Below are 23,606 nucleotides of genomic sequence, written 5' to 3'. Positions count from 1 at the left end.
AGATCGCGCTGGCGTCGATAGCTCTAGGCCAGGGATGGGCTTCTGGACATGTGCGGCTGGGTCTTGCGATTATTATTCGGAATTCAGGAATGGCCAGACGCCCTTGGAAGCTAAAAGGTACCCACATCTCCCGGGACGTGGTCATTTTCTACCATGGCTATTCTAGGACCATACACTTTTATAAAGGCAGGAGACTAAGCCCGTCCTTTAAGCTCTTCATGTCCATACGAAATCATTTCTTCGGAGGGGTAAACCACCATTTTCCCTTTCCGTTACTCCAGTACGTGCTTCCATCTGGGTTGGTGTAGAAGAAGCTCCCATCCCTAAAGACGAAATTGATTTTTATCCTCCTAATGGTATTTTTCGGTGAGCTTACCTATTACAATAGTGGTATGTCCTGCGACAGGGAGCGGTGGGACCATGGTCACGGACACGGAAAAGATTACCCTGGTGAAATTTCAATCGTTACCTCTGCTATGACGATCTGCGGATATGTTGAAAGAATTACCTTGCTGTTTATTCCAGTACGGATAATGTTATAGACTGGGTAGAATCGTGGTGGCATCTTAAGGTGTCGAATCTCTTGCGGTCTAATGGTGAAATAGTCTGGGACCAAGAGCGTGTGTGTGCGCTTCTCATGAGAATGGTTGGTGTGACTATTATATGGTGGGCAATGATAAATACGTACCCTTCTGTGGCTAGCCAATAGTCCGTTGGGCAGCTCTGCGTGATGTCTCATTGGCTGGTACCTAGGAGGAACTGTTACAAGATCGAGGGACGGTATTCTACGACTGGCTATCGCTCATTCTTTCACAGGCAATGTCGTGGACATGCTACGCAAATATAGGACTAGAAGCTCAATGCTAACTCTGATCTATAGGCGCTGATAGCTTCCTTCTCTAACTTGTGTCTTACATTTCAGTGCTTCTGCCTAAATTCCCCCGAGCGCAGCCCCCACCTACACCCCGCTAGGTCGCGGGAACGGCGCCAGCCGGGCACTCTATGCTGCTAGGGTTGGGGTGCTGGACATGCGGAGCGGGAGTAGGTAGCGGAGACGGAATCGTCATTCGACAGGCGCCTGGGTCCTAATCAAGTCGCTCGGACATGTCGGCGACAACATAAGTGATAAGCTTTACTTTATAACCAAAAGTACTTCCAGCCTTCTTTTTCTACCTTAAAATTTTTTCGCCATTAATATCTAATCTGTCCGCCACCTCTTCTCCACCGTAATAGCCTGTGAAATCGGCGCCCCATTTGGCGCCACCGTTGATGGAGTTCTGTCACTCGTGCTCTCCTGCGGATATGCCGAGATCTGCACCTCAGGCACAGCCTTCATGGGCTGCAACTGGACCTCGGAGCTGTCGTCACCGTCAGCATCGTCGAGCTCAGTAAAGGGGCCGCGGCTGCCGCTCCCCAACTGCTTCTTTGCGTAGACTGCGCTGCCGCCGCTGCCCGAGTAGTCGTACTGACTAGCGTTATTCTTGGCGCGGCGGTGCGAGGGAAGGAGGGGTCGCATGAGCGGGATGCAGGCGAGGGCAATTGCGACGGCGGGCTCAAGGCCAGATAGAATGGTGGCGAGGACGCCGCTGTACGTCATGTCGGCGAAGTTGAGACCGGGAAGAAGAGTTTGGCGGTAAATGGTGATGACCCAGGTCCTGTTTGTTGTCAGTGGGAGAGCCTCGGAGAGCAAGCTGGTAGTGTGGTTGCGTACATGATGCCAATACTGAGCATGCCCATGGCGAGAACCTTCTTTTTCGGTGCTAGGCGCAGACGGTATAGGTAGGGCATGGGCAGCACGAGGAGGAAAACGTCGGTGATGATGTTGACGACGCCCATGGCGAAGTAGAAATTGGGCTGGCTGCCGCAGGTGCCGGGAATGGTAAGGTCCCAGTTGCGTGCGAGAGGGCGGCATATCAAAAAGGCGGCAATGACATCGCCAATGTTCCACGCAATGATGAGGGCGCCGATGCCCTTGGCCCACTGCTTCATGGAGGGGATGGGAATCAGGGCCGTGTACATGAAGAGGATGGACAGCTTGGAGAAGCAGACGGTGGCGTTCCAGATCATGGAGAAGGTCATGATGCCCTGGACGGGTCAGATTGCTGCTATACTTTTCTGCAAGCAGATGAACGCACTTTAAAGAAGAACGTGGCCGTCTCGGGGCCAAAGCGCTGGTAAATATCCATCGTGTGAAACCCAAAGCCGCCATGGGTGACGAGCAGCATGCAGCACGTGTGGAGGGCGGTGTTCCAAAACTTGCACCGTCAGTCGTGCTCCATAAAGAGAAGTGACGAGAATACCAAGGCGGCGATGATGCACCAGTCGCTGTAGTCGACGCCAGTGCTGATGCGTTTGGCAACGAGTCGCAAGCCCACGGAAAGGGCCGCGATGAATATGGAGAAGGTGGACGCCACGAGGATGCCGACTTGGTTACCATTCTCAATGGGCACAGTCTGAACCATGGCGGGCTGAGTCTGCAGTGGCAGTAGAAAGTAAAGGACGGGACAAGCACCAACGAGCGAGGCGCAATCAAAAGAGCGTTTCCTTTATTCCATGGTGTCGTCGCGAAAAGCAACTGGAGGAATGCTGCTACATGTACTGGATGTACACGAATCCCACAGGGATCCATGAAACGAACCCTTGAGCAAAAGAAGCAAAAAGGCAGCAGATCTTTCCCCCCAAATGGTGATGATAGCATGATTTATCCGTACGACAAGAATTCAGGCGGGAAATGCTCTTCCGATCCTGACCGTAGTTGGGGCACAGCACGAGAATTCGTCACCCGAAATTTTCTCGGCCAATCAGACCAATAGAAAGTTGTCAGGTTCTCACGTGACGGATACTCGTGCTGTGCCCCAGAGGTAGTTACTTTTTGTGAGGCTGGATCTAGCCCCGGAGAGGCTTCGGTTACGTGAATTCGGCGGCACAACCAGAGTCCCGGATCCCTCTACCCAGTAGGGAAGAATGCCGCTAGGCCCGCCCTGTCAAGCTAGCAACGGCCCCAGTAACTAGGGACGGATAGCTAACGGCTGGGCTGCGACCATGGCAGCCACCCAAGAACGCGCCCTGAACAGAAAGACGCTGTACTTGCAGCTTAGCAGGGCATTCGACTGGACGGGTTAGAAGCCTCCAGCTGTAAAACTCGTGCTTGTGGAGGTAGTCGGCCGGGAGACGATAGCTGCCATGGCTTCGAGGCTGTGCTGGGGCCCGTTTGAAAATGCTCATGCGAGGGGCTCTAGGAAAAACAAAGCTGCAACCTCCTGAAGAGTGAGTGGCCTTATCTACTGCAAGGAGGTCGGACACTATTTGCTGAGCGCCGTTTCCCAACTGCAGCCCCCAGTTTTCATTTCCTGCTAGCGCTACTTTGGCACGCCACACCGCCGTTCGTTGACCTTGCTTCTGTTCTCGTCAAAAAGATCTTTGCACCCTTGACTCGACACGAGGTCTGGGAACGGGGAGCCACTGATTCGTCGGCGGAGCACTACACGCAAGCCATTTCCGCGGTTGCCAATGTCCTATCCTACAGTATAAGGCTGCCGTGGACGCCTGCAGGCGGTGGCAAGAGATACCCAGTATCATACGCAAGAATCAGCAAGTCTCCGAAATCATGGGTTCTGTGGAACAGTTTGAGCACAAGGTCGCCATCGTCACCGGCGCTACGGTACGTGTGACCTGTCAGCATGCGACAGAATCCTTCGCTGACCCATCGCCCACCAGAGCGGTATCGGCTCCTGGCTGGCGGAGCACCTGCACAAGCGGGGCTACCGAGTTGCGCTCTGCGGTCGCCGCGAAAAGGAAGGACAAGCTGTTGCTTCCAGTCTTGATGCTTCGAGCGAGTCAGCCATTTTCGTCCAGTGTGACGTGTCGTCGTTTGAGTCTCAGAAGAACCTCTTCCAGACCGTGTGGAACAAGTGGAGTCGTCTCGACGTCCTCATTGCCAATGCCGGTACCGTCGACCGCGACTCCAAGTACAACTTTGCGCGCCGCGATGTCGCCATTGACGACCTGCCAGCCGAGCCCGACACGACGTGCACCGATGTAGACTTCAAGGGCGCCGTCTACGGCACCACGCTCGCGACGCACTTTATGCGACACAATCCCGGAGCCAAGGGTGGCAAGATCATTGTGACGGGCAGCATGATTGGCATCTACGCGTGCCCAACCTTCCCCGAGTACTGCGCTGCAAAGGCAGCTGTACACCAGTGGGTCAGGACGGTGGGTCCGCTGCTCCAGCGCAAGGACAACATCACTGTCAACTGCGTCATGCCTGGCGGCATCGAGACGCCCGCCATGCCCGACTTTAGCACCGCCTTCTTGCCCCACGAAATGACGCTGCGGTCGACGCTCATCTCCGGCTACGACACCTTCCTCGAAGATAAGGACAATGTCAAGACGGGGCAGTTGCTCGAGGCGGCGCACGACAGGCTCTATGAATGGGGACACCCCGGATACAAGAGCGGTGCCTTTGCGAAGCGGACCGAAAAGGTGTACGAGCCGTGGTTCTCCATGGTACATGGCGAGCGGAGTGAGCTGCCGGGTGCGCTACAGATGGCACCGGACAAGGGGCCCAAGATCATTGCCGTCACGGGCGCAACGGGGAGCCAGGGCGGCGGTGTCGTGAACATTATGAAGAAGACGCCCGGCTGGAAGGTCCGCGCTATTACGAGGAATCCCGAAAGCGACGCGGCGAAGAAGCTTGCTGCCGAGGGCATTGAGGTGGTGCAGGCCAGCTTCGACGACGAGGCATCGCTGACCAAGGCGTTTGACGTAAGTCCGCATGTCCAATGCCCCCCGAGCGCAACTAAACGTCCCAGGGCGTCCGTGCCGTCTTCGCCGTCACCAACTGGTGGGAGCATCTCTTCCGCGGCAAGTCCCAGGATGAAGCCGGCGAAATCGAAGAAGAGCAGGGCATGAAGATTGCCCGCGCCGCCGCCGCCACCTCTACTCTCGAGCACTACATATGGTCCACGACGCCTAGTGCAAAGCGCATGTTCCGTGGCAAGCTGCTGACACCGCACATGGACTACAAAGCCAACGTCGACGCGCGCATCAAGTCTGAACTGCCCGACCTGGCCGCCATTTCCACGTACTTGTACTTTGGCTACTACCCGCAGAACATGGCATTCTTTCCCCTCATCAAGCCCATTGAATATGTATGCCGAGCCCCTAGTCCTCATTAGTCGCACTCCATACTAATTCTTGCAGCCCCAAAATGGCCAGTACATCCAGACTATGCCCACCAAGCCCGACGCCAAGATCCTCCTATCCGGCGACATGACGGTTAACCCGGGCATCTGGGTGCGCCAGGTACTTGCAGCAGGCGCCAAGGCCTACGGCAAATACACCAACGTCGCTCTTGAAAAGTGGACCTTCCAGCAGATGATAGACATATGGTCCGAGATTACGGGCAAAAAGGGCGTCTTTGTGGAAACGACGATTGACGCGTGGACCAAGCTGTGGGGACCCGCTGGCAACGAGCTGGGCCTGCAGTTCAAGTTCGGTGAGATGTGTGATCCGTGGGAGGAGAACGAGGACTTTATCGGGCCGGAGGAGCTAGGGATCGACAGGAATGAGGTCGTAGGATTTAAGGGCACGATTGAGGGACTGAAGCAGATGTTTTAGGCGGCTAGTCGGCATATAAATCCAACCCTGCAGGGAGACTCGCTTGTATAGCATTGAAGAAGAATCCCGACTACCCAGGTGTGCTCTCACGTGACGTGCATAGTCTTTTTTCAGCGCCTTTGGTTGAGCATCCCAGCCTCTGTCACTATCTAGGCTCAGATTGGTGGAGTACGTCGATGCTGAGTGAAGGGCGTGAGAGCACTGGTGCGGTGAAATGTGTTCCTTTATCGGGAAGGCCGAGGTGCGACGAGGATATAATGAAGTGCCTTGATGGAATTTCCTGTGTTGTCATCAATGATCAGATTCGGCCACCTGAGGCATATGATAGAGGCTCAGGTCCCAGTGACCAAATATCAGTGAGGGAATGTGACCAGAGGCCGGGAGGGGTGGAGTTGTCATGGCGGTTGAACCTTTATAGGTGAAGAGTGACCAGTCTTATTCCCCATCGCATCTGCACGTTTCCCTACCACAACCCATGCGCAAACCCATCACTCCGCCAACACGAGCCACCCTGGTCGAACTGCAAATACGTAGCACGTAAATCGCAGCTTCAGCTGGCGGTTTCTCGGAGATGCCTTAGTTAGGCCACGACACGATGGTGGTTCACGTCGGAGGTGAACGCATTATCGGCGAATTCCTTCCACATACGATGACCGAGGGGCAGGGTCATTCGCAAACTAAGCCACCGCAAGACCGCGCGATATCGAGCCTCCTACGAAGCAACATGCGCCATCAAGTTGCATCCAGCCTTGGTGCCGATTCCAAAATTGTCCTTCTCCAACTCGAAATCAACGGCCGCGGCACCCTCAATCGTAAAGGTGAAGCGCTGAACTAGGGCAGCAAGAAGCAAGTACATCTCTGCCCACGCTAGACTGCATGGTGGTCCTACGTATCAGCCATATTGACATGGAAACGGGGACACGGGGGTGAAGGATAGGGCTAATGGACTCACTGCATGCCGAGGCATATCCTTGTGCCTCGCGAGAAGGGGGCATACTTCGAGGCGGCTGCTCTCCGGGCCGTAGAGTCCATCCACCGCTCTGGCTCGAAGCGCATTGGATTAGGATACAATTTCTCGTCCGTGTGCATCAACAGAGTAGTCATTCCGACGGGTGTACCGGCAGGAATGCGCCAGTGGTTGTAGAAGAGGTCCTTATCCGTGATACGCGCCGCTCGTGAGGCGACTGCAGGACTCAGGCGCATGCCTTCCATTAAAACAGCCGTGAGATAGGGCAGCTGCTCCAGCTCCTTCAACGCATTTGCCTTGGAAGAGTGAGTTGGAAGCGAAGCGAGTTCCTTTCTGAGACGTCTTAGGATCCCGTCATTGGTGTACACGTGGAATAGGATCAGCCTCATGGTGTTGGCGGTTGTTTCGAACCCTGCACCAGTCACGGTAGCTACTTCCTCAAAAATGCGGTCGAAAGTTTTTTCCGCGGCTGGGAGGTCGGAGTGAACAATCGCGTGTACTATGGTGTTCTGGACTTTATCGTCAGGGGAGGAGGACGCTGCAGCAGCCAAAGTATCTCGCGTGTCCTGTTCGGATTGCTGTAGAAGTCAGTGCTAAGCAAGAGAGCTGTATAGAATGTGGCAGTCGAAGTTGCTTGTTCATAGTCAATGATAGCTCACCTGCAGATACCGCAGGAAGGATTTGGTGCCTTCATCTGCCACCTTCATGGCCCAGTCGACGGGCATCGCTCTCAATGCGGGGCCGAACCAGCGTATATGCTTCGTCGTGCGCCAGAAGACGCCGGCGCCTTGAGACGCGATAGATAATCCGATACCGAAGTCTTCCAGCTCGAGCTCATTGTAAGCTTTACCAACAATGAATTCATTGGCATTGTCTCGTGTGAAGGCGCTGATGGCTGCTCCTAGGTTGAAGCTGGTTCCAGCGAGCTTGGAAATGCGCTGACATAGCTTTTCGATGTTTCGGTGTAGTAGATCTTCCCGTGCAGCAACATTAGACTTGGAGAAAAATGGGGCGATGGCACGGCGGTGAGCCTTATGGGCATCGTGATCTGCGAAGGGGAGTTAATGGGGACAGGGCCAATGAGGTGAGATGCAGTACCTGAACAGAAGATAGTGGAGCCCTTGGCCCCGAAGGCATCGTACGTCCAGGAATACTTGTTCCAGCGTCCATCCGTGCGATAGAGCGTATTGAAGAATGCGGGGTCGCTGACGTGTAGCTCGTAAGGGCTGATCCGGATGATGAGGCCTGTTCAAGGTCAAAGTCTGATGCGGAAGCTGTTTGAGAGGAAGTACCATATATTTTGTGAAGCTCTGCAATCTTTGAAGTGTATTGCCCATCTAGAATAACGTCATAGTAAGCCTCGTACCAGCGCGAGATGGCCGCTAGCCTTGGACCGGGAAAGCGAGCCAGAGGATGAAGGAACAAGCGGTAGAACATAAGAGTCCCGTAGTACGCGATGGCCGCTCCAACTAACATACGCGGGCTGATGTTGAAATCCATGTCGGCTTGCGGGAGGGGTTGAAATTTCTGTTTTCTAAGATATATTTCTCAAGAAACAGAATTTCCAGAAAAATGCAACGTACCTTGGCGGTTTTGACGTAAGCGCTAAGGAAGGAAGCCTCGGTAATGCTGCCAATGGATCTGCAAGAATTACGCAAGTGAGCTTACCGGAACCTCGAAGGCGACAGTCGGACAGGTTCCCTTTTGCAAAATCGATGCTTTTTGTACCCGATCTGCAACGGTTTCCTTGGACCTACAAGCGCTAGATGAAATCGACGTTGTAATCGCAGGGTTTTGGTCCTATAAAATGTGGCTATGATGGAGGTACACATGCCTCAGGTTCTTCAAGAGCAAACAGAAACGCCTCCTATCCTGTAGAGTCCAGCCCTTGGCTAGCTAGCGGACCGCAATAACGGCAGGCGGATATCGGATCGGAAGTTATCTCCGTGCCGACATGTAGGCCGATCAGAGCTTACAAAGTGCAGCCGCTCCGTTAACCAGGCATGCCATATAAAGCAGCAAATTCAGCGGAAAAAAGCTGCGCGAACGGATCGTCGCGTCCTTCTCCCGCCGTTCAACCAGTGCCCAACATGGCGTCCTCAAGAACAGAGCTCATCGAAGTTCAACCCAACGTTAAGATTAACGCCGTTATCTCCGAGCCGCCAGGGCTCCCTATCCAGCACGAACTACCCAGCGTAGTGTTCCTCCACTTCTGGGGTGGTTCGGCCAGCACCTGGTCGCTCGTCACGCCTCTCGTTTCCACACACTATCCGAGTGTTGCGCTCGACTTTCGTGGCTGGGGCAGCTCCACAGGGCCCGCCGACCCAAATGCGTACTCCATTGAAGCGCTAGCCAGGGACGTCGAGGCTGTCATCGCGGCGCTGAACCTCCACAAGGTTGTCCTCGTGGGCATGTCAATGGGTGCCAAAGTTGCTCAGCTTGTGGCGGCCCGGCTATGCTCTCGTGCTAGCAAAGGCGACCAAGCAACCGTCTTGCTCGGAGTCGTCCTTGTTAGCCCAGCACCGCCGACGCCGCTAGTACTCCCGCCTGAGATGCGCAAGCAGCAGCTCCGTGCATACGATGACCCGGACTCAGCGATGTTCGTAGCCAGAAACGTCTTAACGGCAACATTTCGATCACGCGACCTGCCCAATTTCGTCGTCGGGGATATGTTGCAGGGGAATAAGTGGGCGCGGGAGGCGTGGCCTGCGTACGCGATGGCAGAGGACGTGTCTGAGGCTGCTGCAAAGATAGCGGTCCCTGTACTGGTGCTAGCGGCCGAGGAAGACATCGTGGAGCCTCTTGAGAGGGTGCAGAGGGAGGTGTGCGCGCGCATTCCGGAGGCGAAGGTTGCGGTCCTCGCTGAGACGGGCCATCTCTCGCCGCTTGACGCTCCAGATGTTGTAACGGAGCATCTGTTAGAATTCCTGGATGGGTTATAACCTTCACCAACATCAGACGTCTGGATTGAGAAGCTATGCCGGGAGAAGGGTTAGTGGAGCGCGAGGAAGCAGACTAAGCTGTCGCGGTTCGGGCACCGCTGTAACGAACTGGGTCGCGGGGATGTAGAACAGTTCAGATCATTGGCGGCATGGAAGAACTGCCCCGCAGGTATATATTATCTTGATTTACGCACAATTTTATGCCGCATGATTCTCCAATAGCCTCTCTTCTTCCTCGGCTCTCTTGATGATTGCATTGAACCACTCGCTCCCCATTAAGTCTTCAATCTTCCACTTCCTTTCTTCCAATTTCACCAGACTCTCTGGTGATCTGTTCCACACGTACACTCCCACTTCGATAACCACTCTTTCGCCGCCCTGAAGTTCGATTTCCGCTTCCGTTCTTCTCAAGTCGAACATTCCATTCTCGAATTTATGAATAGCTCGTCGCTGACTGTCCAACATGCCGAATACAAGCATGCCCCATACGCTGTCCTCCAGATCTGTTGAGGGGAGCATGGCAGGATACGGCCGCTCTTTGACGGGATACCGTTTGTATCCGCGCAGCAATGCAGGTGTCATTGACTGTGCAACCGAGAGAAGCGTGGTTCCGTTTGTGACAGCGCGCATGCATGCCGGGAAGATGAAAGACCCGGAAAAGAAGTAGGGTAGCGGGTGCGCGAAGTTGAGTTCGGCATCGTCTTTGAATTTGGCGAGTTGTGCGCGGGTGAAGCGATTATTGACGGCTATACGCAGCGATCGCGGCAGTGCAGATGCATTTCCCGCATACCCTAGCTCTCTTATGATGGTTTCGGCGTCTGGTGAAGATGCGCAGGATGCACCGTCCGTGATTGAGATTCCGGAGGGTCCGAGTTCGAGCTCCGAGAATTGCTGTCTGAAGTCTTCTCGCGCCTTGGACTCCGTGTACTTCTTCTTCTTCTCGCTCCGCTTCTCGGAGTGACTCATCTTAGACCACTTGGAAACGGAATCCGATACTTCGATAGGTTTCTTCGCTTCTTGCTCCTTGAGGATGGCCGGATCGGGCGAAGCCGTGCCATCGATGCAATCCCAGTCCTCCAGCTTCTCCATCTTCGTTGTCCCTTGAGGCGACATAACGATATTCCGGGAGCAATTGGTGTAACGCTCCGTAATTGTAAGATGGAAAGAGGCTTTTTTTGGTGATATATGGAGAGGAGGAGGAAGAGGCGAAACAGGCAGCAACAACGGGGCACGGTGCACGGACCCGGTGCACGGACCCGGATTCCCGGACCGGCTAACTCTCCGCCGTTAGTGGGCGGTCGCCCGCACGTCGACTCTATCAGCGCTCTTCGCGCTCGACCCAGCCATTGAGCCGGGACCGCGGGCACTCATATATTTAGGGGAGCCATATCCGGACCCACGGTTCACGTTGTCTTTCGGCTTCCCTACTACGCTTCTCGTACTCCGTCTTAGACATGCCGCATAAACAGACTCACGACACATCCCCCACTGCGGACTGCTCCAAAAGTGACCGCATCCGGTGCGCTGAACTCTTGCCAGCTGCTTAATTAGAGCGTCTACAAGATCTAGCTCGATGAGCCCAGCATTCCCTCCGACGGCAATTGCCGCACCCACGTACGGCGAGGCCAACGGTCCAAGAACCTCTCCAGATATCAACTTAATCAGCAAAGCCATACCCGTATTCATGTGTATTATCTCAGGCCATCGTATTAGCATTCCAGAACACGAGGATAGACTGCATATCTTCGAAAGGCCTGTATTCTCATCCTGGGAAGCCGGGCCAGATGGACGTTCCGATCCGGGCGTCTATCCCCCCGGCCGCAGGGGGAGCACTATTAGCGGACAGTTCAATTGGAACTTGACATCGGCGCCATGTGCCACCGTTAACCCGCGCCCTATTCTGCAGCGGCCGAACTTATCGCGTACCAATACCATCGAAGAGGGCGGTAGGGTGCAGCGGCTAAAGGGGTGTAAGTATGTCTTCAATTGCTACATTGGTGGAACGTTCGGTACAGTATGGAGTGCTCTCCGCCGGGGTTACATCAAGGTGAGTTTAAAAACTTGAACTATGCCAAGATACCGTACTGCAGGAGTCGCGGCGTATCCTACTTGTTCGTACGACGAAGTGTCTCTCCTTCCACGAGAAGAAAAAAATGCATAATTTAAAGTTAATTAACTATGCTATAACAAACTCGATTACGTAGGCCATTGCTACTCGAATTTCAGCAATACGAAGCCACTTCACACAAATGCAAACACCAAGCTCTAATAAGAAGGGAGACATCCTCCATCGACACCGGAAGAATCCACGCATCACTCCATCCGTCTCAGCTTCTTCTGGTTCCTCTTCTCCAATTTCTTAGCGCGGGTCTCAGGGGTGTGGTCCGCCAACGAGTCCCGCTCTCCCCGATCGTTCGCCGCCATCCCAAATTGCGGAAGCTCCGTGGCCCTAAGGGGCACATTGCCCTGGCCCCCATGTCTGCCCAGGTCCCTCATCGGTTGAGTGTCATACCTGTTCCCCAGGTGCTCGCCGGGTGGAACAAGATTCAGGTCCGGATTCAGAGGCGGATGCGGACGAAAGTAGCCGGTCTCATGCGCAATTCGATCCGGTGAGGCCATCTCAACTGCCATTGAGTCGATACTTACGACGTCTCCTTGCGGCTGAGGTGTGTTGGCTTCAGACACCGTGGCTTCGAACCGCCCGTGCATTTTGAATCTTCGCGGTGGTCCCTGTGATGATGGGGGAGTGGGGAAGATTTCTCCTCGCAAGGATGAGTTCGTGCGTGAAGCTACCGGTCGTCGAGGAGGACATGGAGTGGATGGCGTTTCTAAGCCCCTCAGTCCTGACTCGTCACAGAATCCGCTGTCGAGGAAGGGGTCTTCAGGTTCGGGCATATTTCCTCTCGAACTCTCTCGGATAGGGGAATCACTAGCATGTCGGCGCCGGCGACGATGACGGCGCCGGCGTTGATGTCCATCCATCGGCGATGGAGTGCGCGGCAAGGAATGGGAGTCGGAATGCATGATCGGTTCAGCAAATGGGTTTTCCACAGCAGTGTGGGCCCGCGAGTGGCGAATTTCCGAACCTGCGATTGACTCCGCATCCGGGTTCCGCGTACTGCCACGACCCCTCGAATGCTTTGATTGGATTGACGCCCGGGAGACTGAGGAGGGCGATCGGGAAAGTAGATGGTGCTTATCTAATTCGTCGTTGACCGCGGGGTGCTTCTTTCTCAAAAACTTCGGGGCTGATTGAAAGGATTCGAAAACACGGTCGGATGACACATCTTCCTCTTCGTGTGGTGACCGTCTGGGTGAAACTGCTCTCGATTGCATGCGCCGAGAAAGCGATGGCTGTTCCAGCTCATCGTGCTCCTGTCCATCGTTCAGTGGGACTTTACCGCTCTTGAGTAGGAGTGCTTTCGTCAAGGTCCGCTTCAGGAGGTCGCGCGTGCTAGACGAGCGTTCAGGCTGTTTACGGTGTCGTAGAGGGGTCGTTTCTTCGTATAAGCCTCGAACTCCGGCGCTCTGGTGCAAACGCGGCTCGTTTTGGCTATCGGAGCCACGTGCTGAAGTGCGATTGTGCGCCACATTCACATTGATCGTGGGGTGGAAGTGGTAGTCGCCGTTGTAAATGTAGTTGGTCACATGGGGAGCCGCACCCGTCGAAGGTGGGCCCTCTGCGTATTCGGCTAGATCCCAAGTCGAAGCTTGAGTCGAAACTACACTACCAGGGGTCGACAGTGAAGACGCTGTTCGACGCGATGTTGCTGGAGATGGAGGCCAAGCACCGGGCATCGGAAATGACGCCTTTGGTGGGGAGCGAAGGCTTCGGTCGATCAAATGGGTGATGGGATGGTCGGTTTTGGAGGAACTGGAGACGTCAACACTGCTGCCCCGTCGCGGATTGGGAAGATCATCTTCTGCAATCACTATTTGCTGGAGCTGTTGAGCAAGCCTAACATGCTCTTCAACCTGATCAGTGTGGAGGCTGATGACCTGAGCAACATGGACTGCATCGTCTTGGTCTTCCTCTTGCTTGCTCTGAATGCTGAGGTTCATAGCGAGCTCAATTTGCTCTTCGTACGACAACTCCTCCACTCTCTGGTTTTTACTCATGCGGACCTTGGATGTATTGTGCCGAAAGGATGCTCCAGCGATCACTAGTACTTCCGCGGCGTATTGGTGCCAGGTCCGGTTGCTTTTGGGGATGCAATATCGATCGAGAGGTAGAGATGTGCCCTTGTTGGATTGAAGAAGTCGGTGTTAACTATAGACTTAAGCAAAGGGGCAGGGGGCATATTCATCAACAAGGCCCGTGCCCGAGAATTGGTGAAACCTCTTTCTAAAAATGACTAGAGAGTCATCGACTCGAGCTTTCACTGTTCCTAGAATTATTGAAGGTCCCTGCTTGGGGTAGTAAAAAAGCAGAGCATTTGTCACTGAAATGAACCACAGGCAAGAGATCAGCGACTGGTTACACAACGGAGGGAAGAGTAGGGAGGAGAACCGGCTCGTGTTCAGGTCCAATTCATGTTCAAGTCCAACTCGGGTCCGTCTCAGTGCGTTACGGCCGCTATCCTAGCATTTTATCGTAGACATGTCGAGTGCCCCCCGGCGCTGAGCAGAAGTACTAGCGTCCTGAGCCATGATTCCTTTGGCCCTCTTGTTGGATTCCAAATATCTCTGGTCCAAGTGTCTGCCTATCTTTTCCGTGGAAGTAGTGCGTAGAGAGAGGCGTTTGTCCTCGCCATCCTGGACGGTATTTCTTAGCCGAGGAGTCGGTTGGTCAGTGTCTAGCGGCTCAGAAGAGGCCATGCTGGTTTCTCTTCCCGCCAAAAAGGGCGGTTTTGACCGGACGCGTGGCGGGTTGGCACGCTTTGAATGGCGCGAGACCATGCTGCGCTGCGATGGTGTTCGGCTAGGCCGCTCCAAATTGGATGGTGCCGCCGAAGCAGATGCCAGTGATGCGGAAAAAAGGGCGGGAGTTTGCTGGGTGTCGTGCTCTGTAACTGGTACGCGCTGGCCTGCTTGACTCCTTTGTGATAGCATATCGCTTGAATCTTCATGGCGTCTTGATTGCCCTGGCGGAGTCAGGTTCAGGCGTTCTGATAACGGCGACGCTGCAGATGATCTGCAGAGAGAATTGCACTCGACGACATATTCCGTGGCCGGAGATGCGACGTCGCACAAGCTTGGTTCGCGAAACATATGAGCAAACTCGGTCGCTCCTGCTACACCTCCGTTGTCTTGATGCGCGTCAGGTGCCAGCGGGTGCGGTAGAGAAGATGGTGAACTTCTGGTCCGGCTTCGACGATGTGCATAGCCATTGCTAGATACGCGGATATCTGGTGCTCGGGTATAAAAGGCCGGTGTTGTCGGTGAGGGTAGCTGTTGCACTCTACTCAGGTCCTCCTCACGCGATGGTAGAGGCTCCGGGGCAGAGCACTGAGTTATGCGGTTCTGGCTCCTCATGGGTTCAATCGCTTGCGAAATGCCGTTCCTATTCCGTCGGCGAAATCGGTTGAAGAAGCGCCCCAGACAGCTTCCTTTCGTTCTTTGCGGTGGCTCCGAATGGCCTATCATCGATCCGCAAGTTCGAGGCCCGAAGTGCCGAGTTTGGTAAACACCAAGCTCGTAGCCTAATCGGAGCGCACTCTCAAAGTTGTAGGAGTGCGGTGCGATATCATGCGTACATGAACAACGCATGATGTTTATAGTGCCCGAAGTTGCGATTGCTTGTACCACATCTCTCGCGCCCTGGGGTATCGATTGCGAGATAGCCGGTAGATCTCGCGAAGCCGATCCTTCGACTCGCGGCATGGCTGGACTTCTTTCTTCTCCGATTTCATGGGCTCGTGGAGAAGTCTTTCGAAGATATCCATGTCGTTCTTCCACACGATTCTGAGGTCTTTGGCTTGCGACTGGACTGGTGGAAAGCCCCGCATTCGACCGCGCATTCGAATGGTCCATAACGTAGGTCTTTTGTCTCCCAAGGTAATCCGGAAATTGATTGCATAGATATAAGTACGAGGGACTGGGTGTATAAAGCATTACGCCACAGAAGAGGCCGAACACGGGGCTTGCACAAACTTATCGACCATGAGCTGGCGAGCGCTCCAAGACAGCCTCTGCCTCAAATCACAGCCGACAACAATGGGTGCAAAGATCTCGGCTTTGGCATTGCAGGAAATGATGTCCACATACTAGAGTTCCTAGCGAAGTAGCTGTGGGGCGACATGTCGTATGGGCGCGAGGTGATGAGGCAAACAGTGCGCTGGCGCGTCGAATAGCAAACTGTGGGTCGTTGTCAAGGCGAGCAAGCTTGAGCACTTCGCTGACTTACCATTCATTTTAGTCACCAACATGAGCCTTTCATCCGTATCCCTCACAAACGCGGACCCGTCTTTGCGCTCCCAGACTCCACCTTTCGTGGCTCCGCAATCGCCTCCGACCTTTCAGGGTCCCAACCGGCAATCAGATCCTCGACCACGTTGGTCTCGTCCTGTCCCCAAACGATGCCTCCTACGTGATCCCAATCGCCCTTAGCATTCATCCGGAGAACTCGATAGCTGGGTACTCCACAGATTCCATGTGTTTTCGCCTCAGCTGTCAGTTCGCGAAGCTTAGCTTTGATATCTGGTGCATTCGATTTCTTGATCAGTTCAGGACCATTGAAGCCACCCTTACCGAGCACTTCGGCCAGGACGGTCTCATCAGATACGTTAGCATTCTGTTCCCAACATGCGCGATCTACTCACGGTTAGCCAAATCTTTAAATGGTTGAACATCGATACTCACACAAAGTTGGTACGGTAGTCGGATCAACGATTGCTACTCGAAGAACGGTCGGAGTACGGATTGGGAAGTTATCGGTCCAGTAGAAGTGGATGTTCGGACCGCCTTCTTGCCGGTTGACGGCGTTCCAGTAGCGGACCCAATCAGCGTGGTCTTGTCGCAACCACATGGCTTTGGACGGAGAGACAGCGCTCAGAGGGAGGTTGGGCGCGCCAATCCTACACATAATTAGTCAGACGTTACCCACCAAGGAATAGTTCAGTGGGAAATGGACAACTCACTCGCGAAACAGAATGCCTAGCAGGAAGGGCTTCATGACGATTTCCAGATCGGGACCAAACGTCTGCTTCAGCCTCTCCAGCTGCGTCCAGCCCAAAAAGGCCCACGGACTGCTGAAATCGTACCAAAACTCGACTTTGACGGCCCCTTTTACCCTATTCTGAGATATACATCTCGGCATCAAATTCCCCAATCCATCGACTTTACTCCAGTCGCCGTCGTTCTTGATTGCGAGTAGAGCGGCCTCCACGAAGTGCATTCGATCCTGGCCCCAGTAGTATCTTCCTTCCATCTGATCTCCGTTGAAGTCGGTCCACGTCTCTTGCTGGACCCAGAAGCCTGGAACACCAAAAGCACCGCGTTCAATAGCTTCTTCGGTCGCCTTCTCCAGTTCCCTCCTTGCGCGGGCATCGCCAAAGGTCTCTTTCGTTATCCTCGCCCCGCTATTGATCCCGCTTTCGCTCACAATCTTCAGTAGCTCATCATCATTGCTCACATCCCGCCCATCAACCCAATATGCCTGATACAGCCTCTTGGTGAGCACTCGTCTCTCCTCCCCATCGACCGCGTATAGGAGCCTGAGAGCATTCACCGTCTTTCGCGGATGCTGTGGCGGTGGGTTATAAGCAATCTGGTAGCGCCTCAACGTGCGTTGCATCGATTTCGCAGTCACGGCTTTCTTGGTCGGATTGTAGACGTCGGACGCGGAGCCCGCGGCGCCTTGCGGCGCAGCAGTCGCACGATAGATGGCACCGAGGAGGACGGGGCGCCATATCAGGGTCGCGCCGGTGCGAGAGGCGAGCGACTCGACGCGAGTAGAGGCTATGTATGCGAAGGGGCACGATATCTAGGACGCTCGTCAGCGTACGGAGCTAGCGCAGTCTGGGAAGCGCTGACGTCGTAGTTGAATTCCAGGACCGGGGGAGGCATTCTTGGGCTTTGCGGTTCAGTTTTAGAGATTAGAAGATTGTGTTTGGGCCGATAACGTCAAAGCGATCTGGACGATAGTGCTGATGCGAGTTGGGACCGATGGCAACGAGGAGTCGTTATGTGTGAGGGGAGTGGGGTCGCGAAGCCGAGGTCCAGGTTTAGCGCAACGCGAGTTCACGTGAGTCTTTCAATCCCACACAGCAATAGACCGTAGTATCCGACCGTTGACGCGAGCATCTTAGACTCCTCAAAAGTGCACTCTAGGAAACCTAGTTTTTCCATACGTTGCCATGCTTCTCTGTGCTTCCACGACGCGATGCATCCAAGTAGCGGCCCCTCCGCCAATATTGCAACCATCTAGCTCCACAGCCACCGAATCAAAGACTAACATCATTCAGAATTCTAAGCTCGGGGTTTTCGATATCCTAGGAAGCGAACGCATCATGATAAGTCAACACCGGTCGAGCCCAAGCCATGTTGGCCCAAAAGGGTTAGCGCTGGATAACATGCGGGCACCGCCCTGCAGACCACGCACATTCAGCCTTGTCTTGAAAAATCTCTACAAGCAATGTCTTCGCTGAATCAACCATGGGCCCTGCCACCTGCTGAGCCCTGGCTACCCCGCAACGCAACAGCAGAGGAGGTCCGGGGTACGGCCGGCCACAACATGATACAGTGGCGCCGTTTCCAGGCAGGAGCCGCGCTATCTCGAGCCTAATTTAGCTGATTTACTCTAGATCATCACCCAGAAAAAAGGCTCTCGTTCTTGCCGAGAAATACGTAAGCTGGGTACATGTCCCAGCGAATGAGCAGATGCGCGTCCACGACCGTGTGAACGAGAAGCTAGCAGATGAGGAGATTCCGAAAGTGGGAGAGGACATGCTCAGGTGGCGCATGGGTTATTGTATTCGCGACCGAGTTAGATTCTGTAAGTGTCCTGCATCCAATTGTGGCAGTCATGCTGAGCGCACCGGTACGACAGTGAGGGGTTCGAGACATCGAGCCCCAGCGCGCGACAGGGAGCCTGCTACGTCTGGTCAAAGCACAGTTCAGCCGTATGATCCAATTAAGGATGTCTGAGGGATAGGTTAGTCCCGTCGCAACGCTGATCGTGGGTGGAGTGAATAGGTATGTCTGGAAGAGGATGTGTGGGGAGCTAGCCGATAATGGGCGAAGAGTGGGCGACCTCCGTACTTTCTCTTCTCTTTCAATGGTACATGAGAGCATTATCAAGCTCAGTATCTTAATCCGCATATCCCTCTCATGCAGCCAACCCAACGTTTGCGTTGCGTCTGCCTCCTACCCGGGCCAAAATTCGTCGTCACTCTATTATTCTACCCACAGGCAACACACTACTCCCTAAGCTTTTCGACCTGGTTTCCAACTGCCGTATTCTCTGCCTTTCCAAGGTTTGATGGCTGTGCTCTCGATATGACGTGCCTGGTAATCTGCTCCCGACTCCAACCGCGCTCCTGCCTCGGGTGCTTCGTGCCCACGTGGTTCTGTTCATGTGACGTAGACTCCCTTCACTTCTCACTCGTCTCTTCTGTGTGATCTCACTTCCAAGACCTCACCTGGGCAAAAGTTCCGTCTTCGACACCTTTCTTCCATTCAAGAGACTGCACGATGAGGGCTTCCATCGCAACAACCCTTGTCAGCATGGTAGCTCTTGTCGCCGGCGAAGTGGTCGACCTCAAGCCATCTTTCAATCGTTGCGACTCCAGTCTAGACCAATTCAGATTCGTCTCCAGACGCGCTCAAGGGACGACCGCCTGGGACCCCCCGCCACCGGCTGCGAATGACTTGTGGAACAAATGCGTATGCCGAGGAACCAAGCTGCTCACGGGGATGCAAGTATCCGACTATGAAGCCGGCCAGCAGTACGATCCTCCGCAAGAGTCCGCTCAGAGCGAGTTTCGCGACTTCCCTCGTATGTTACCATAGTCGGACAAGAACAATCGCTTCACTGACCATGATTTGTAGAGGAGTTTGCGTCCTGGAGCTATGACTGGAATGGCCTGGGCTTTTGGGCGCGCAATTTCAACCAGATGTGGGGAGTCGCCAATGTGATGGCCGCCCTAGGCGTCTCGGATAGATGCCTCGACGACGGTGGCCGGATAGGCTGTGAGTACGTGACGCATGGAGACCCCACCCTTGTGGACGAAGAAGGACCCGTCCCAATCGAGGAGCAGGTTTACCCAGAACCCGTGACAAACAGGGAGCTTCATGTAAGCATTCTGATCGCATGATGGTTCTGCTGCACTCCTCCTCTTTAGAAGGCGTCCTGAAGTCCTTCCAGCTTCGTCCTCAAGCCCATCCTCGGCCAACCACACTCCCAAGGAAGAATACAACTTGATTGATTAACTCCATAGGCAACCGGTGCGCACTTCATGCTAGGCTTGAACCCCTTCGACGGAGGTAAGTCCGCGCCTTCGGAGCCTTTCATCTCAATGCTAACCACTCTTTTGCAGTCATCATCGTGATGGAAAAGTAAGTCGCTCGATACGCAGCCCAGAACCACCATATTCCCCAGAATGAAGTCCCACGTCTTCAGAAATCTTCGGATGTGGAGTGGGGAATGTGGAAGATGTATTGCGACGAGTACAACAACGGTCACTACAGCAACCTTCGCTACTATCTCGTAGCCACTATAACCGAGCGAGCTTCGAGGGCAATTATTCGGCGCGCTATGAACAATGTGGGAGTTGAGTTGGGACCCTGGCCTGGACAGGAGTTCAGCATGGATACGGCGGAAGGAAAGGCCATCCTAGGTACGTACTCGCGAAGTTCCCACTGCAATATCCCTACTGGCACGGCCCTTGAAGAAACTTCAGCCCGTCAAATCCTCCCACCGGCAGCTCTTTTCGGCGCGGGCTAACCATTGCGACAGGGACTCCTGTAGGCTTTCCTATCGGCTACCTCCTTCAGGAACACAAAGCCGAACTTGGAGGAAACATGCACATATCGAAGGTCCGGGTATTCCACAGCAGCGCGGCCAGTCAGCAACCTTGCTATCTCTTCTACGTCGAGCAGCCGCGTCCCGCTCCAGGCCCATCGCGACAAGGCACAGCGGCCGAGATGAAGGACGAAGGCGAAGGGAAGAATATAGTAAGAAGGCACATACTGGGCTCAAAGCTGTAGGATATACGGCTCTGCATATGCACCTCAAGTGATGGATGGGAGTTCCTCCCTGAAGGCGGAGTAAAATGGGCAGATGGAGCGCGGAGTTAAGGGCGTCTTTGTATCCCGCGATAAGGCCTAAATTCGGAAAGTGGGGCTGTGGCTCGGAAACATTTCCGACGAACATCTCGGGATCTTGACTCAACACTGCACAGATAAGGATGAAACTTCTCTACGCACACTGCAATTTTTGTCTCTAACGATGAGTGCTGACCAGAAACCAAAAGTGCTCCTATTTGGCGTCGGCAGCGTTGGCGCCGTGTACCTCTACCTCCTCTCCAAAGTCGCTTCCACAACCGCGGTATGCCGATCCAACTACGATATCGTCAAGGCCAATGGCTTCACCATTCATTCATCTATATTCGGCGACAATCTGCATATCCAGCCCAACGTTGTGCGGAGTTGCGATGCAGCCGCTTCGCAGGACACTAGACCATTCGACTACATCCTCGTCTGCTGCAAAGTCATCCCTGGAGTTCCGAATCTCATCAAGCCAGCCGTCACACCAGGCCGCACCGTCATCGTGCTCATACAAAACGGGATAGGCATCGAAGCCGAGTACGCCACGGCCTTTCCCAACAATCCCATCGTGACCGGCGCAGTATACTGCAAGACAACGCAACGCCCCGCTGGAGTCGTTCGGCACGACGAAGTTGAGCTGCTAGAGCTCGGCAGCTATCCTTCTTCAGCCTCAAATGGACACGCAGAGGCCTTCGTCAAGCTCATACAATCTACCGGCGCGACCGCTGAACTCCACGACGATGTGCAGACCAAGCGCTGGTACAAGCTACTCGTCAACGCATCCTGGAACCCCATCTGCGCGCTTACCATGTGCACCGACGTAGGATTCCTGCAAAGCTCGTCACTAGCCACTACCTTTGTTCTCGACATTATGCTCGAAGTGTGCGCGATCGCGGACGCGTACGGATACACGTTTCAGAGGGAGGAGGCCGAGTATCAGCTCGCGAGGGCGGTGGCGAGGATTGAGAGGGGGAATGCGGTCGAGCCGAGTATGCTCCAGGATGTGAGGGAGGGGAGGAGGATTGAAGTCGAGGCTATTGTTGGGAATGCGGTGAGGATGGGGAGGGAGAGGGGGGTGAGGTGCGATAAGTTGGAGTGTTTGTATGTGCTTGCGAAAGCGCGGGATGCGCAGCTGGGGAGGGACAAGGCGGATAACTTGGTCTGAAGCCATTCGACGCCTTGAGCGAAGGCCATTCGTACGTTCTATGAGTTGATAGCTGACGTCCCGACATTCCCGTCCTCCCAGCATTGACGGTGCTCGTCTGTCTCAGGCTCGGACGTACTCTCCCTTTCACTTCAGGATCGAGACAGTATCTAGGCACGCAGTGTGAGTTAATCGCACAATGACCCCCGAAGTGACCGTAGACATCAGGATGTCCCGGTTTCGACATTAGGAAGCCAACCCTGAAGACCTTCAATCGATGAAACAGATTCAAAATGCGCGTGAATTATCTAGCCCGCGACACCTTAATGCCTAATGGATACCGACACAGTTGCTGAAAAGGGTGCTCAGCCCCGTCATGACTGGAGTCTTCACTCGCGCTACGGGACATGCTCTCACAACCCGGAGTTCAGACGCGCATGTCTCTTCACAATGAACCAGCCTCATTCCCCACTCGACACACGCCTTATTGCGCCACGTTCTTATTTATTATCCTACTCCGCCCCTCCGTTCGCAGGTCCGTTCCAACAAAGCAACCGCGACCACAACCAAACCCCATCACCACAACACAACACAACCCAATCATACCCACAAACCGCCCCGCAAGCCAAGCATGGACACTCTCCGCCACCGCGCCGCCCAGATCCCACTCAAGCTCCAGCAACAAACATCCCACATCCAAGCCCAACTGCACGAACACGTCCCCGATTCCCCTCAAGCCGCACGGGATCGATTCCTTCAGCTGCCCAGGGACATCCAACTCCTCTGTATCGTATCCGCCCTCGCTATCCCGGGCTGCCTGATAGAAGACCCCTCATTCTTCGCCTACTCTCCGCGGCAACTCTGCGTCTTCATCGCCAAATGCATCGGCGCATTTCTCATTGCGCGTTTGGCTGTTACCGCGAAAGAAGCCGTTGACGGGAAGGGGTGGGCGATCCCGTTTCTGCCGTGGAACTGGGGCCCTCGGTATCGACGGGAGGGCGAGAGCATAGCGTACGAGGAAGATACGCCTGCTGGTACTCCATCGCACAGCCCGACTTCGGCTGCCGATGATGAAAACGACGAGGCGCATAGCTCCGCGGTGAATTTCCCTCTCCCGCCGACGCCTATGCTGCCTCGCTCTATGCGCCCGGAGGCGAGTACGCCGGCGCAGCATCGCTCGGGGATTATTGGGCCGTCGCCGCATCCGGGTAAGGTTGTGCGGTTTGCTGAGGAGCATACTGCGGCGAGCTATCGGTTTAAGCACTTCAGGGGTACGGGGTTTGGTGTGCGGGATGGGCGGTGCGGTATTGCGGTCAAGGAAGTGGAGGAAGGTGATGAGGGGGAGAACGCGGAGGGGGAGGATGATCTGGACGACGAGATGGTGGGCTGGGGCGTTGGGGGTGCGCTGGAGTAAGAGAGGGTTATATCCTCTAGGCGCTCGTTATCAGTAGTAAGAACTGGACTGGCTGAACGGAGAGATGGAAGAACCATGGTGCCCCTAATTTAGGGGAAATATTAACCGCAGTACTTCTATCCGCTCTAACAAGTCACGTATTCGTAGCCAAAGATTCCTTGGCGTAAGTCGCTCGTGATACTATAGTCGAGATGCACTAGTACTTAGGTCCTACTTGTACAGCCGAAATATGGCTACTATTAGACAAGTGCAGTGTGCGGCAGGATAAAGAAAATTTTGATTCGAGTGTAATCACTGCTGCGTACCACC

General features: G+C 54.5%; 12 protein-coding genes across 12 annotated transcripts; 6 read left to right on the top strand and 6 right to left on the bottom strand.

Moving 5' to 3' along the window:
- Nucleotides 1–734: 734 nt before the first annotated feature.
- On the bottom strand, nucleotides 735–2,662 carry BU26DRAFT_522717 (uncharacterized protein). The gene is made up of 4 exons (XM_033829849.1): nucleotides 2,301–2,662; nucleotides 2,136–2,255; nucleotides 1,712–2,085; nucleotides 735–1,655 (listed from the first exon to the last, which is right to left on the bottom strand). The coding sequence occupies exons 1-4, from the start codon at nucleotides 2,460–2,462 to the stop codon at nucleotides 1,199–1,201; spliced, it is 1,113 nt and encodes a 370-aa protein (XP_033680032.1). The 5' UTR covers nucleotides 2,463–2,662; the 3' UTR covers nucleotides 735–1,198.
- Nucleotides 2,663–3,407: 745 nt separating this feature from the next.
- BU26DRAFT_463883 (NAD(P)-binding protein) lies at nucleotides 3,408–5,664 on the top strand. Its single transcript, XM_033825150.1, has 4 exons — nucleotides 3,408–3,661; nucleotides 3,718–4,767; nucleotides 4,815–5,153; nucleotides 5,206–5,664. Exons 1-4 carry the CDS (start codon nucleotides 3,608–3,610, stop codon nucleotides 5,620–5,622), a joined length of 1,860 nt encoding a protein of 619 aa, XP_033680031.1. The 5' UTR covers nucleotides 3,408–3,607; the 3' UTR covers nucleotides 5,623–5,664.
- Nucleotides 5,665–6,025: 361 nt separating this feature from the next.
- On the bottom strand, nucleotides 6,026–8,118 carry BU26DRAFT_491197 (trichodiene oxygenase). Its single transcript, XM_033826076.1, has 5 exons — nucleotides 7,882–8,118; nucleotides 7,688–7,834; nucleotides 7,249–7,637; nucleotides 6,575–7,167; nucleotides 6,026–6,494 (listed from the first exon to the last, which is right to left on the bottom strand). The coding sequence occupies exons 1-5, from the start codon at nucleotides 8,087–8,089 to the stop codon at nucleotides 6,335–6,337; spliced, it is 1,497 nt and encodes a 498-aa protein (XP_033680030.1). The 5' UTR covers nucleotides 8,090–8,118; the 3' UTR covers nucleotides 6,026–6,334.
- Nucleotides 8,119–8,679: 561 nt separating this feature from the next.
- On the top strand, nucleotides 8,680–9,531 carry BU26DRAFT_608486 (alpha/beta-hydrolase; the record flags this gene model as incomplete). Its single annotated transcript, XM_033835848.1, has 1 exon — nucleotides 8,680–9,531. One exon carries the CDS (start codon nucleotides 8,680–8,682, stop codon nucleotides 9,529–9,531), a length of 852 nt encoding a protein of 283 aa, XP_033680029.1.
- A 146-nt stretch (nucleotides 9,532–9,677) lies between these two features.
- Nucleotides 9,678–10,707, bottom strand: BU26DRAFT_522714 (uncharacterized protein). The gene has a single exon (XM_033829848.1). The coding sequence runs from the start codon at nucleotides 10,642–10,644 to the stop codon at nucleotides 9,730–9,732; it is 915 nt and encodes a 304-aa protein (XP_033680028.1). The 5' UTR covers nucleotides 10,645–10,707; the 3' UTR covers nucleotides 9,678–9,729.
- A 1,137-nt stretch (nucleotides 10,708–11,844) lies between these two features.
- On the bottom strand, nucleotides 11,845–13,650 carry BU26DRAFT_554060 (uncharacterized protein; the record flags this gene model as incomplete). The annotated part of the gene is made up of 1 exon (XM_033832248.1): nucleotides 11,845–13,650. One exon carries the CDS (start codon nucleotides 13,648–13,650, stop codon nucleotides 11,845–11,847), a length of 1,806 nt encoding a protein of 601 aa, XP_033680027.1.
- A 346-nt stretch (nucleotides 13,651–13,996) lies between these two features.
- BU26DRAFT_91063 (uncharacterized protein) lies at nucleotides 13,997–15,945 on the bottom strand. Its single transcript, XM_033836485.1, has 2 exons — nucleotides 15,878–15,945; nucleotides 13,997–15,828 (listed from the first exon to the last, which is right to left on the bottom strand). Exon 2 carries the CDS (start codon nucleotides 15,583–15,585, stop codon nucleotides 14,113–14,115), a length of 1,473 nt encoding a protein of 490 aa, XP_033680026.1. The 5' UTR covers nucleotides 15,586–15,828; nucleotides 15,878–15,945; the 3' UTR covers nucleotides 13,997–14,112.
- Nucleotides 15,728–17,640, bottom strand: BU26DRAFT_91054 (thioredoxin-like protein). Its single transcript, XM_033836484.1, has 5 exons — nucleotides 17,506–17,640; nucleotides 16,611–17,455; nucleotides 16,333–16,547; nucleotides 15,878–16,284; nucleotides 15,728–15,828 (listed from the first exon to the last, which is right to left on the bottom strand). Exons 1-4 carry the CDS (start codon nucleotides 17,536–17,538, stop codon nucleotides 15,920–15,922), a joined length of 1,458 nt encoding a protein of 485 aa, XP_033680025.1. The 5' UTR covers nucleotides 17,539–17,640; the 3' UTR covers nucleotides 15,728–15,828; nucleotides 15,878–15,919.
- Nucleotides 17,641–18,106: 466 nt separating this feature from the next.
- On the top strand, nucleotides 18,107–18,618 carry BU26DRAFT_568995 (uncharacterized protein; the record flags this gene model as incomplete). The annotated part of the gene is made up of 3 exons (XM_033833840.1): nucleotides 18,107–18,213; nucleotides 18,276–18,466; nucleotides 18,521–18,618. 3 exons carry the CDS (start codon nucleotides 18,107–18,109, stop codon nucleotides 18,616–18,618), a joined length of 396 nt encoding a protein of 131 aa, XP_033680024.1.
- A 579-nt stretch (nucleotides 18,619–19,197) lies between these two features.
- On the top strand, nucleotides 19,198–20,679 carry BU26DRAFT_568994 (uncharacterized protein; the record flags this gene model as incomplete). The annotated part of the gene is made up of 6 exons (XM_033833839.1): nucleotides 19,198–19,468; nucleotides 19,522–19,766; nucleotides 19,911–19,956; nucleotides 20,010–20,017; nucleotides 20,072–20,309; nucleotides 20,429–20,679. The coding sequence occupies 6 exons, from the start codon at nucleotides 19,198–19,200 to the stop codon at nucleotides 20,677–20,679; spliced, it is 1,059 nt and encodes a 352-aa protein (XP_033680023.1).
- A 199-nt stretch (nucleotides 20,680–20,878) lies between these two features.
- Nucleotides 20,879–22,181, top strand: BU26DRAFT_522711 (2-dehydropantoate 2-reductase). Its single transcript, XM_033829847.1, has one exon. The coding sequence runs from the start codon at nucleotides 20,921–20,923 to the stop codon at nucleotides 21,902–21,904; it is 984 nt and encodes a 327-aa protein (XP_033680022.1). The 5' UTR covers nucleotides 20,879–20,920; the 3' UTR covers nucleotides 21,905–22,181.
- Nucleotides 22,182–22,463: 282 nt separating this feature from the next.
- BU26DRAFT_579826 (uncharacterized protein) lies at nucleotides 22,464–23,297 on the top strand (the record flags this gene model as incomplete). Its single annotated transcript, XM_033834460.1, has 1 exon — nucleotides 22,464–23,297. The coding sequence occupies exon 1, from the start codon at nucleotides 22,515–22,517 to the stop codon at nucleotides 23,295–23,297; it is 783 nt and encodes a 260-aa protein (XP_033680021.1). The 5' UTR covers nucleotides 22,464–22,514.
- Between the last annotated feature and the right edge of the window lie 309 nt (nucleotides 23,298–23,606).

The sequence above is a fragment of the Trematosphaeria pertusa genome (genome assembly GCF_010094035.1).
Source record: "Trematosphaeria pertusa strain CBS 122368 unplaced genomic scaffold BU26scaffold_14, whole genome shotgun sequence".
NCBI classification, from domain to species: Eukaryota; Fungi; Ascomycota; class Dothideomycetes; order Pleosporales; family Trematosphaeriaceae; genus Trematosphaeria; species Trematosphaeria pertusa.
This window is presented reverse-complemented; position numbering and strand designations above follow the sequence as displayed.